Genomic DNA, 13532 nt, shown 5'->3' with positions numbered 1-13532 from the left:
GTGTTTTTTTTGCCTTGTGCGTGTTTATATTTTGTCTTCCCAAATGGACCAAAATCTTGGAGAAGTAGGAACCCTCTTTTACAATTCCTTTATACACCTTAAGGCACAGTAGGTACCTCAATAGGTATTTTAAAAATGAAGGCAGAGATCTTGATTAACTGACACATGCTGTACATCACTTATTTATAGTAAATGGATGTCTCACTCATCCCATGCCATTTTGTTGTCCACATTGTGAAATGGTACCATTGGTGAAAATCACTTCACAATAAGGTCTTTTGGGTTTTAAATCAAGGCCTATCTTATTGGATCAAGATTCTAGAGTGTATTTCATCTTATTATTTACCAAATTAAATACTGTGCCCAAGTCTCTACAAAATAATTTAATATTAGGGATGTTATAGCAAATCATACTTAAACAGAAATGAAGGAAATCCTGATATCACATAGCCAGTGAACATAAACTGGTATTTATTTATGCAAACATACTATAAAATTCCTCTAAATCTTCAAAAAAAAAGTTATGTTGCCATATAAAATGGGAAAATCTAAAGTGAATATTAAGATTTCATTTTTAGTTCATAAAAAATATTGAAGTAAAATTCCTTGCCACAGACACAGAAGAGTTAACCAGAGTGAGAAAATGCGAAAGAACATCAGTTTTTTACCTTGGAAAAGGCATGTCTATTTTTTAAAAAGTGTTTTAATTGATAGGAACTGCAATAAAAAAGATTAAATTTTTCTTGTCATAATGACATCTTGGAAACCTACACAGCTTTCCCCCATCAACTAAATTTAGCACACACAAAATAAACTCCCCATACAGAATACTTTTGCCCTAGAAAACAGGTAATTCACATTCTGATAAAGAGCAAAAGACAAGTGCTTTATTTTGAGAACTGTTCAAGTAAAATTTCAGTGTGCACCAGTGAAGGTGAATAAAGATTTGCGTCAAGTGTTTTGAATGAACACTAGGTTAAAAAGGGGCTACACAGTTGTTGTTGTTGTTGTTTTTTCCAAACACCATCCTTTGCTAAGGCAAAAATACACTTCATTTTAGAACAGAACTTTACAGAAGAAAGCTACATCACAGTACAGTACAGATCACCCTAGTCTGGAAGCCATCATGGAATGGCACATCACCTACGCTTAGAGCTTTCTAATGTAGGCTAGAATTACAGTATTTAATCACAGCTTTATTTTCCTTTAAACTGATAAAATTGGAATACACTTTCTATTTCTCAGGAGTGTGCAGATGGGGCCCATATGCTGATATTACAGTAATTACAACATTAAGTAACATTGCACAGTCAACCTCCAAGGCTAATTCAGTAGAAAATAACAAGTATTAAAATGTACCTTTACTAGTGGTTTTACATCGCATATATCACTAATTGTGAAAGAAAAGTAGGCAAATGCCAATTACAAAGCTGCACATTATAGGCACAATGATGTGGAATAAATACAAGAAATCTGGCAAAATATTAAAAACAAACAGGTCACATGGGAACCAACTGAACAACCACATAAGCGTAAATCAATAATATACTGTTATAAATAGCATGTTTTGCTCGGAAGTCTCTTAAGTGATGACAGATACTACTGTGTCGGGGGTGGGTGAAGAGGCTGGCAGGAGCACGAGGCAAAAGTTCCCAATGCCAGTTAATTCCTGAGGTGGCATTATTTCTTAACTGATGCATTGATCAACACTGTAAAGATGAGTTTGTGCTATGAAACAGTCCCAATATTATTGTACTTCCGCAATTAATGTTGTGGGATTTGGAAGGCAGCAAACCTCAGTGACATTTTACATTATAATAGCCAGATGAAGTATTGATTCTTTCTAATTTTGCTGCTACAATTAGCAGTGGGGCAGAAAATACTTTAAAGTTCAAAAGAAAATTTGATGTAGGTTTAACTTCTTCCCCAGTACTTCTTAGTTAGCTCAAGGCAAAGCTATTATTATTTTCACGTACTTTATTTTAAAAACGCTAAGTGCCAACACTGTAAACATTTTGTATCTTCTCAACTAAACCTTGTCTGATAACAAGGATAAGAGCAAAGATAAGCAGGAGTAATTCTGTGTATAATAAAGCTGACCTATTTATCAGCTTCTGGTTTAAATTTAAATATGATTTAAAAATAATTTTTAAAAGTCCATGCTGCAATTGTAAAGACTACTTCTGTGCACTTTTAATTCTGGACACAATTCTCAATTTTCAAAATTGCATGATGGAGGTAAGAATTTAAAAAACCCACCAGAATGTAAATAACAGAAAGAACACTTTCAACTCAAAGCATCAAACGTACATTTACGTGCAGAAATCTAGACAACTATACAGGTTTTTAAGCAATCATCTGTTTTATTATACAACTCTATAAACAGAAAATGAACAGAAATACACAATATACTTACCTGTACATGTGAACCTACTTTTTTAGCTACAGATATTTATTATAGTTCATACTGACTTTAATTTTACAGTTCATAACTATGTATAACCTTATTGCAGTAAGGGCAAAATCTACATGGGGAGATTCACAGGCCAATCACATTAAGCATTGCCAGTACATTCAAAAACTGTACCTCATATACGGATGTATCTTCCCTGATCCTGTAAATTTGAGTTTCTTTACAGCTTAAGCTCATTTGCTATTTTAGATGCAATGTTCTTAAAGGCAATAGAAGTCCCGGATATTCGCTTGAAGCGGACCCCATTGAGGGACAGCCGTGGCAACTTGCAGACCTCCATCTCCCACTGCACGAGGCTATCCTGCCTGGCATCTCCATGGACACAGAAAAGCAAAAACCTCTCTTTTTGTTCATAATCACAGTTATTTGCATCTAACACTTTCCGGATTTCTCTCATCATGTCACTGGGGTCCATTGAACTAGTGGTCTTCATACTCCACGTGAACCGCAAAGAACGTGGCTTGGAATCTTTACCCTCCTCCTTGTCTCTTTCTTTTGGTTCCCCTGTTGTACTTCTGGAATAAGAGGACAGAGAGGAAAAAAAATGAAAACAAAAATTCCATTCAGCAAAGAAATCAAAACACACATAAAATCTAAGTGCTTAGATAATCCAGTGCTTAATAAAACTACCCAGTTTGCAGACTACCTTCAAGCAGATACAAGTATCATCTTGCTGTTACAAAACCCAGACTCCAGGACGCCATCTCTTTTGACTTTTATTAATATCTTCCATTTAAAATAGCACATTTTCTTAAATATATTTGTTTGTGGGAAATAAGTTTGCATCCAAAAGTAAAAAAATTTAGTACTTTTCCTCCACATTTCTCTGTTTAAGTTGGAAAATGCAGACCCTCCATTTTCTGTACATTTATACAGAATGGATACCACTAGCATGCTGCTTATAAATACACATTTTTGAAATACAATGAAAAATTTCCTTTCTTTTTTACCTTTTTTGGGTAGGAGAAGGACTGGGGACAAGGAGAGCAGTAATGGCTACAGAGGGATTACTTGTACCTGATGATGTTGAGAAAGAACGTGGTACTGCAATGGGGTAAAGACGTCAGGCCATACCACACGCAGGAGTGTAGACATCAGTTCTAATGATTTCAACGTTTTGCTAAAGATATCCTTAAAATAGTCTACAAGGCTCCACATGACCTATACTCCAACTCCCAACCCCAACCCTTCATCTATCATTTTCCTCCTTGCTCATGCCCATCAAGACCCACTGGCCTCCATACTATTCTCCGAACATATGGGGTATGCTCTTGCCTTATGGCTCTAACACAGGCTGTTCCCTCTGCCACGAATGCTTTTCCCTCACATAGCTGCATGACTAACTCCCTTACTTCTTTCAAGTTTCTGCTCACTTTCTCCATGCGGTCTACCCTAACTACCCTATTGCACCCCCAGCTCCTACACTGGCATGGCCAACCTCCTCACCCTGCTCTATTTTTCCCTCTGTAGTACTTATCATATTCTTACATAGTATTTAATTCATTGATTTATTATGTTTATTATTTATTGTCTGTCTCCACCGCTAGATTGCAAAGGCCAGGAGGGTAAGGAGTTTTGTCTGTTTTGTTCGCTGATACATCTCAGACATTTAGAACTGTGCTAGGCAAACAGTAGATGATTAACACATATTTGTTAAATGAATGAACCTTGTTAGATTTTCCTTATTGTAGGTCTCCCATAAATAATATAGTAACAGAAAACCTACTTCAAATAATCAAAGAAAGGTAAAATTCATAGATTACTTCTGATTCAGAAGATGCTGTAATTAAATTTGTGGAGCAATTATCCAAGCACAGATGTTACAATTTTAACTTGTTAATCTATCTCACTTACATGTGATTTAAAGAAAAAAATGATGTACTTTGAAAGTTTATATTCTACTATATAAATATTTTGTATCTGTTTATAGATTTTATATCACTATTATCATATAAAGTATATTCACGTATACATTTATATGTATCAATTTATATGTATACATTTACGTATGCTTTCCTTCTCATTCCTAGATATCTGGGCTGACAAAGCTCTGCCAACTATGCAAGCTTGAGAAAAGCAGGAAAGGAGTAAGTACAGAAGATAAATTTCCAAAGTATGGAGAGTATTTATCTCAGTGGCTTCTCTATCATTCTCTTTTTTGCTCACTGAATCTAAGCCATGGCATCACAGGCCTCTGGGTGTGCAGATCCGACCAGTATCATTCACTGGGACCACATGTACAATGCAGGCCATGGCATCAGCCTGCTAGGGTGGGGAGGCACCCATGACATCACTTGATTGAACACTCATCTTAAAAACAGAACTGATGGCTAGGAAATGTAAATTACTTTCCTGAGGTCATAGAGCTAATGAGTTGGAAAGCGAAGACTAGAAATCAGATGTTTTATTCCAAGTATAGTTTTCCTTCCATTCCATCAAGGAAACCTAGTGACCTTAAGACAACAGGCACATACAAGATATTTTTCTACCTGTATCTCAAAGGCATCGCCACTGGTAATGTTAACTGTAGAAAGTGCCTGGAAATACTGACACCAATAGTAACAACTAACATTCACTGAGTACTTTACTAGGTACCAGGAACTGTTCTAAGTGCCTAACATGTATTATTTACCCATTGACCCCTCACAACAACCCTAGGAGGCAGTCAGAATGAGGATGCATGGGCACAAAGAGTTAAAGCAACTTTCTTGAAGGTATACAGCAAGGTAAGTGGTTCAACACAGCCAACGCCCACGCCGTCTGCTATTCACCATCGTGCCCAACCATCCCTCTGAAAGCACAGAACCTCACTGTAACTGGTTTGGTCCCACCGATGCTCCTTCCTGCTTCTTCCTCTGTAAAATGGATACTTTTCACTTGGTTGTTATGAGGATTAAATGACCAGCCAGTACCTTATAGATAGTAGGTATTAAATAAGTTCGCTCAAAAGCAAAACAGACGAACAGACAAAAAACCAAAGAGCAAAATTCAACAATGACCAAACAAAAGAGACATGTAGTCACATTAAAAAGATAAATGCATGCAGATTAACTGCAACATCAGCAGCGACTTGTGACCCTACACACGATTAAATGTCTCAGAGGAAAATCGAGTGGAAAGACAGGATGAGATGCAAGAAGGGGGCTCAAGACTAAGTGACTAAGTGAGGGAGGAGCCGAAAACAAGAGTCCTGCATGTTTATTCAACAGGCAGAAGGAAATTAATATTATCTGTCCTGCCTCTCTTTGGCTCCCTGCTATGGTGATTCAGGTACCTAACTCAAAAAAGAAATATTTCAACTACTATGACTAAACATATATACAGCACAGTTTGTAAAATAAAAAGACTACATAGGAATGCTCGTTAAAGTCTTTCCATACCTCATTGTGTTTTATGTTTCACATAATTTTAAAAAGGAGAAAGTAAACTGAGGCTTGTGTTTAGCTGGTCAAATATAATTCCTGAATGAAGCTGGGCCTCTGTCCTACTGAGGAACTGCTTGTTAAGGTTCTGAGATTTATACTGGACCCCTTAATGCTGGTGTACACTCGAAATAATTGAATGCCTTCGTTTCTTAAATTTCCCATTTATAAATATGAACACAAGTACTAACATGTCACTAATGTGGTCCCCAGACCAGTGGCATCAGCGCCCCTCCCTGACAATCACAAACCCTGGGGCTGGGGCTCAGTCACCTGCTTCCTCAAGCCCTCCGCCTGATTCTGAATGTGCTCAAGTTTGAGACCCACTGCCAGAACGAATACACAGCCAGTATTAAATGTCAAGTAACCCATAAAGTACGGCAGGGTGAGAGTTTTGAAATGTGGTCCACCAATGAAGAGTCCCCTAAGATATATTACGGATATCACATCTTCCTATGTATTTGGTAACCTCCATGTTCTGCGTTATTTGACTGAGACTAATTTTTTTTTTTTGCTGCGCCGCGAGGCGTGCGGGGTTTTAGCTCCCCGACCAGGGATCGAACCCGTGTCCCCTGCAGTGGAAGTGCAGAGTCTTAACCACTGGACTGCCAGGGAAGTCCCAAGACTGATTTTATTTACGTCATTTTAGTGAGAAAAGGATCAGTACATTTTAATCGATTAATTCTTCTGCTACGACATGTTTTTTAAAGGACAGAAAGGCTATAAAGCATACAGTTCAAAATAATGTTTAGAAAACACAAACTTAAAGTTAATAAACTTAATAAATGCCAGGCAACATTAGGAAAACCCATACCAATATAAAATTTTAAATACACATACTATCTAGTTATTAGTTCTATTCATGTTCATTAAGTGCTGTAAGTATTTCAGAAGTACGTCTTCACACACAGGGACCTAGCAGCGAAGTATTAATAGTGGCTCCTCACCTTGAAGTGTCGGCTCTGCCACTGGCTTCGCCTTCACTTGGATCCCTCAAAACAAAGTGAAGGTTGAGATTTAATGATAAAAGTGAAAAAAATACCAAGAAAACCTACATCTAAAATGATTTTAAAATAAACTTGTTGAGCAAACTTCTAGCATGACAGATTTCTATGACTAGTCAGTCTAATACCATTTCTTATGTTTTTCATCATAACCACACTTGACTACCATTTATTGAGCGTCTACTGGGTATTGCCATAGAGGAGATGCTAGGTGATGGTTTAGGATTTTTACATGGTCTTCCAATTCCCAGCCACGATTTTAAAGTCATAATTTACCTTTCGGTTTAGCTTAGTTCAATCTAAAGTCAAAACTATTTAATAATTATCGACAGCAAGATTTAACTTCATAATGGTTATTAAACATAATTTGAGTAGTCGCTCAATTTAGAAAAATATAAATTAATCTTGTAGTTAGAAATAAAGCTCAACACGTAAGTATTTCTAAAAATAAATACTAGTTTTTAAATATGCAAGTAACTTATTTCAGAAGTTATGCTAATGATTCATGCACATGATAAAATATTACAGCAAACCAAACAGCCTATCCAAGCAGGTGAGTCTAAAGACATGAATTCAAACTTAAACAGAAACATTGATCTTACCTGGACATCCACCTGTGAAGTAAAACCAGGAAAACTCCACTAATTGTTCTTTTGTTGAATGTAATCAGTATTTTTTAAGTCTGCCAAAATTTTAACTATTTGTCATTTTCAAAGGTAATTAAGTATCTAACATAGGAGTATCAAGTTATAAACCAGTTTAAATATATTAAGAGAAGGCTGGTGATAGCAAAATACTATTAAATAGCTGGAAGAATCACCAACTTAAACCCTTAAGTCCACATTTTCTTAACGTTTTAACCATTCCAGAAACATTTATATTATTTACGTAAAATAAATGCAACAGGAATAAAATCAGTGCCACCTTCCTCACTCCCCAAATTAAGAAAATCCAGCAGTACAATAAGCTCTAAAACTTCAACTCATGGTTAAAAATATGAATGCCTTATATGCTTCTCAGGGTCTTTAACTACAGGGCTTTCTTGACAAACATATTATGTAAAAACCATCTTCCTATCTGAATTAAAAAGGATAATAAGATGTATTCTCACATTCAAATGGGGTTTCTTAAATTTCTATTTTTAATAACTAGCATTTTCATTGGGAAGTATAATAAAAGTTCAAAGCCATCTACACAAACCTATTTTTATTGTAGCACACTGAAATAAATGAAACATTTTTTGAGCAGGCTCAAAGTGAAATGTATATTTCGAGTTACATGTAGATGTACTGATATATACTGAAGGGCAGCCCACCAGCTGGGCAAGAAAGATAATAATGCTGTTGATTCCTGCTGCTAAGATAAAATTCCTTTAGCAGGAAGGGACATACGTCTCACTGGACTTTTCTGTCCTATTTATACTTTGCCTTATGAATCACTGCTAGCGGACTGCTGCCCAAGTGTAAGCATCAGGAATGAAACACCCCTTAGACCCTACTTCCCTTGCTGTAATTGTGGAAAAAGCAACTGACTCGTCACATCGTTTCCCATACCCTGTTCCTGCCTTCCTGGATGCCACTAGGAACACTGACTGGAAGAATTTCTGCTATTTGGCAATGGTTTCAAATAGTCCAGTTAAGTCAGCTCCAAGCAGCCGTGGTGGGAGGCATCTAGGGATACAGAACGTGCCGTTGGCTGTAACAGCATATGCAATGCAGCATGGTTCTCCAATGTCTACAACTTAAAGGAAAGCCAAATATCTTATATATAATCAGTTCAACGAATCAGGTTACTCCCTATGTAAGAACTATGGTTAAAAAATCATAAGGTTTGATCCAATCTCCTGTTTGTACAGTAGGTATATAGCACTGATCCAAAGCAGATCATTCTAAATGCTATTTAAAAGACTTTGGAAATAGTACGTCTACATCCTCCCTTGACAGATTAGTCTAGTGTAAATCACTTTCCTAATTAGAAAGTTCTTTCTTAAAACCAGAAAACAACTCTCTCATGTGGCCATTCTGGTGTCCAGCTTCTTACTGGCCAAGGCGAACTACTAGCTGGTTTCTTCTTTGTGATAATGGTTTTCAAATACATGAACGATTAACTCTGAACTATTCTTTATCTTTCTTTTCTTAAAGCTTAATAACCCAAATTCCTTTACTTTTTTTTCCCTATAAAATCCTATTTTCTTCATCTTTTAAAGCCTTCAGGGGCACGTTGGGGACTTAGCTGGTCCCCGAGTCTGGAAGCGTCTTGGCCCCCACATTGTGCTCAGAGCCAGCCCTGCCCCCCAGTACCCCGGGTGCCGGTGCTGGTCCCACGGGGGCGACAGCGTGCGGCCCCATTTCTTCAGGCTTTAGGCAGAGTGAAGTGAGGAAGGCAAAGGGAACAGAGAGAAAGGCCGGGCTTGAACCCAGGATGGAATTAAGAAGACGAGACCAGTGGGAAGGACGATAACAGGACAGTTGAGTTGAGAATGATAAATAATAAGGCGGCACTGAGAGGTTCTCTAGCTTATCTCCAAGCCTCCAACCCCCGAAAGCTCAACACGCCGCAAATGCAGAAAGATCAGCTGCCCGTCCCGTCTGCCAGCTGCTAAAGAGCTCAGCAGGTTCAGCCCCGGGATGGAAACCCATGCTTGCTTGTCCTCCTGCGTTAAGTCGTCAGGGGGGTATTAGATGGCGTCATCTTGAGCCACAAAATGCTACCCTTATGCACTGCTGAGAACGCAAACATACTTGTAAAGCCAAAGCTGTTCACAGGGTGACAAGTGGCCTCGGAGAAGAATTGAGCATTTTTTCTCTTCTCTCACCAAATCCAGAATAAATTAAAATATGTTAAAAATCAAGACATTAAAAAACCCTATCTGATTTCTGACAAAGAACGGCAAACAACCTCCTTCCTCCCTTCTTTCCCTACCACGCCCCCCCCCCGCCCCCCGCCAAAACCCTCTACTAGGTGACACTGTTCAAAGTGTAATAAGGGCACGGTGGAACCTTAGAAACTTCCACGCTAGCTCCCCTCACAGGCTGGCTCTGAACACTCCTATTCCCTCAGCCTTGTTCTCTCTTTCAGGACCTGCCCCCTTCAGAGCACTTATCAGAATGTATTACAGGCTTATTTGTTTACTTTTTAAACTGTCTCCCACACTATTTGTCCGCCCATTAGATGAATGTTTACCGAGTGCCAGAGTACGTGCCAGAGGCAGCACCCAGATCAGCAGGAGATTCAGCACAAAATAGAGCAAGCCAACAAGCCAACCGCAAACCCCTGTTCTCACGGAGCACATCTCCTCGCCAGGGATGGACAATGAACAACTACGTAAGGCAAGCATACTACCTCAGGCCGTATGAAGTGCTATAGAGAAAAATAAAGCCGGAAAAGGGAGTGTTGGGAGGGAGAGGGGATGATTTTCAACATGGGGTTGAGGAAGGCCTCGCTGAGGAAGTGACAGTCCCGCAAAGACCTGAAGGAGGTGTAGAAGCCAGCCCCGCAGGTATCAGCGGAGTATGAAATCCTGAACAAGTGTGCCTGGTGTGCCCAAGGACAGACAGATGCCCTCTGGGGCTGGTGGGGAACCAGCAAGGGAAAGAGTGGGAGAAGATGATGTCAGAGCAGGAACGGGTGGCCAGACTATGGAGACCACTGGGAGGCTCTGAACTGTATTCTGAGCGAGATAAAAAGCAAGCTGAGGATTTTAAATCGAGGACTTACATTGTTGTGAACAGAACAGGAGGACAAGGGCAGAAGCTAGGGGACCTGCGAGGAGGTGGAAGATCAACAGTGGTTTAGACTGTGAAGGCAGTGGAAGGAGTGCTGGAAGCAGCTAAATCCTGGAACTGCTGTGAAGGCAGAGCCAACACAACCACTCGTGGAACTGACGTGTGGTACGAAGAAAGGAGGAGTGAAGGATAATCCAGGCTCAGGGTCTGCGCACCCAGAAGGACGGTGTCGCCATTACCTAAAATGATGAAGGGGGAGGGAGGGGACAGTGTGAGGAGGAGAAGCGGGAGCTGAATTGTGGACAGGTTCTGTTTGCGAGTCTATTACACAGCCAGGTGGAGAGGCAGAGTGGAGTGCTGGATACGGGAGTCTGTCCTTCAGAGGAGCGGCCTGGGCTAAGCATCTAAGTTGGGATGGTTAACACAGGATGGAGTTTCATGTTATGGGCCTGAATGAGATCACCAAGAGAGTGAGGATAACCAGAGAAGAGAATGTGTCCAAAGACCATGCCCTGGGGTAGGCTGGCATTTAGAGGTCAGGGGGAAGGGCAAAGAGACCTGAAAGAACCCGCAAAGGAGCCTGAAAAGGGATAGGGAGCCCGAGAGGGCGGAAGCCGAGTAAGGAAAAGGTTTCACCTTTGTGGAGTGTCGTGAGACCATCAGCGACGTGCAGGAATGGAGGGGCTGTATCAAGAGCAGCCGGTAGAGGGCCCGGCACGTAGTAGGTCTCCACATTTGTTGAATGTCTACATGGCAATCTTCTTGTCTGGTGTTCCTTACTACATTCCCTCTAGAATCTAAATTTTTATTGCAAAGAGGAATATTTTGCACAATGCTTAATGTACAGTTAGTAATCAAGCATTAAACTCAAAACCTGTTTTTCTTCACCTTAAAATTAATCGTGGCTTAACCAGGAGAAAGTACCGGGTTTTAAAAACGGATTTAAATTGTCAGCCAAATTCCAACTACTGATAACCTAACTACTACCCTGCCGACGGCCAGCCAGCACTCCTGTCCCACTGCCACGCTGACTCTGTGGGGGAGCTTTCAGGTCTTTCTCTGTCGATGTGTCATGGTAACTGCCCAAGCGGTACAAAATCTCAGACTGATACGGTTAGAAACCGACGTTGCATGGGGGGTATATTTAAAGTAATAAATTCAGCTGTGTGATCTTGGGCAAACTGATCCATGAACAGAGTCTATGAACAGCTCCCGGAAAAGGTGAGAGGCTAAGGACACTGCTTCTCTTTTCCACACCCACTCTCTGAAATCCTAGGAACACTAAAAACATTGAAAATTAAGTACTGAAGTACTATTTTTTCCACAAGTATAAAACTTTCTTACCCATAACTTCTTATTTCCGCAAACAACTGCCTGGTATGGAGCCTGAGCTTCCCTCCCGAGTCAGGACCCACACAGTGCCCTGCCTGCACTTTCCTTCCTGTTCACGTTCATTGCATATCGTGGCTGGTGGTGTCCAGTCTGATCCTTCGGGGGCTGTCCGAATCTTGCGGGCACAGATGCTGTCTCTTTGTCTTTGAATCCTGCTCAGCACCTGGCACAGGGCTTGGTACATACGGGACTTTCATGGGCTTTTAGTAGGACCTGATAGCACACCAAACTTACGTCAACCTGAGCTGTGTTCAGCAACTTGTATAATCAATGTGTGTTGCCACTTATGCTTGATTTTCAGAAAAGGGTACAATTTCATTATTCTACTGGATTAGGTTACTACACTTGCATTCATTTTGTGTCTACTGTGTTCTGATGTTAGGATTTTATGATGTTAAATTACATAAGTAATCTCTGTGATTCCAATACGTAAGCTTTTTATAAGGAAGAATAAAAGGTAAATGATATATATATATATTATGTATATATATTATTAGTGAGCAATTGAAGAGTATTCTTAAGAAATACTATTTGAAGGATAAAGGTAAAGTCATATTTGATTCCTTTTTCTAAATCAAGGTTTTTAAGTAGGGGATACTCTTTGTTCGAACACACATTTTCAATGTCAAGTTTTGCTCTTTCCGCTCTATTCTATAGTATTCTTAAATTCTCATTTTGTTCTTTTGTTTTTCTTTCTTTTCCTTAAGGGAACAGACTTTATGTCTTCCTTGATCTTTTTCTTCCAACTTCTGTAAAAGAGCACGTCTAATGAAACGTCATAAAACCATTTTGGAAAATCACTGTAGAGACTAAAGAAAACAACGAATCTTCTTTGTTAATTCCTAGAGGACAGAAAACACCACAAGATGTTGGTACTGACCTGCGGACGAATTTGGACGTTATTTTGCTTATTATACCAGTTGACGTGCCCCTCCTGGCGTGTGCAAATGCCGTTTCATGCGAGGGGGAAGCGGGCGGCCCGTTGTAGGCAGCGCCGCGGCGCTCGCGGAGCTGCTCCCCATGGAAGGTGCTGCGGCTGGAGCTGCCCCGGGGGAAGCGGGTTCGGTCAGGGGTGGTGGTGCTGATACTGTGAGCAGATGGGGAAGCAGCAGGCACCCGCTGGGTCGTACTGCTGGGACACATTAAGACGTATCTCTCAGAATGATGACAGAGAAAGGTTTCACTCATGCTAAAAACCAGAAGAAAATTGCCATGGCCACTTTTATTCGGCCCTATTCTATTCTTTCCCGTTACAGATGTGATGCATGGGTTGACTGTAATTACTGTTATCACCGGAGACGGATGACATTTCAGATGCAAACTAAATGCCTTTTATAAAAATTTAGTTACTAACGATTAAGAAATTACTGAAACGGGGATACAAAGATAAACACTCTTCGGTATCAGGAATGCCAAACAAGGGGCACTGCATGCAATTTTTTTTTTTTTTAACTATTCTCTTAAACCATTCAGCAATGTAGAACACAGATTTTACTGTTTATCAAAAAGTCTTTGA

General features: G+C 39.9%; 1 protein-coding gene across 10 annotated transcripts in view; it reads right to left on the bottom strand.

The window, feature by feature from the left end:
* Positions 1-865: 865 nt before the first annotated feature.
* The window catches only part of MARK1 (microtubule affinity regulating kinase 1), a 145419-nt gene continuing 132752 nt past the window's right edge, over positions 866-13532 (bottom strand). For 5 of the 10 annotated variants that reach the window (XM_082426504.1, XM_082426501.1, XM_082426502.1 and 2 more), the window contains 3 exons: positions 12897-13148; positions 6843-6887; positions 866-2988 (listed from right to left, as the gene is read on the bottom strand). In XM_082426504.1, the coding sequence (XP_082282630.1) occupies positions 2634-2988; positions 6843-6887; positions 12897-13148 (652 nt within the window). In that variant the 3' untranslated portion in view covers positions 866-2633. The remainder of the gene's footprint in view (positions 2989-6842; positions 6888-12896; positions 13149-13532) is intronic. The other 5 variants (XM_082426497.1, XM_082426500.1, XM_082426496.1 and 2 more) reach the window with 3 other exon arrangements.

The sequence above is a fragment of the Balaenoptera physalus genome (assembly GCF_965194825.1).
Source record: "Balaenoptera physalus genome assembly, chromosome: 1".
Taxonomy (NCBI): domain Eukaryota; kingdom Metazoa; phylum Chordata; class Mammalia; order Artiodactyla; family Balaenopteridae; genus Balaenoptera; species Balaenoptera physalus.
The sequence above is the reverse complement of the archived record's forward strand: the minus strand, read 5'-3'. Positions and strand labels throughout refer to the sequence as shown.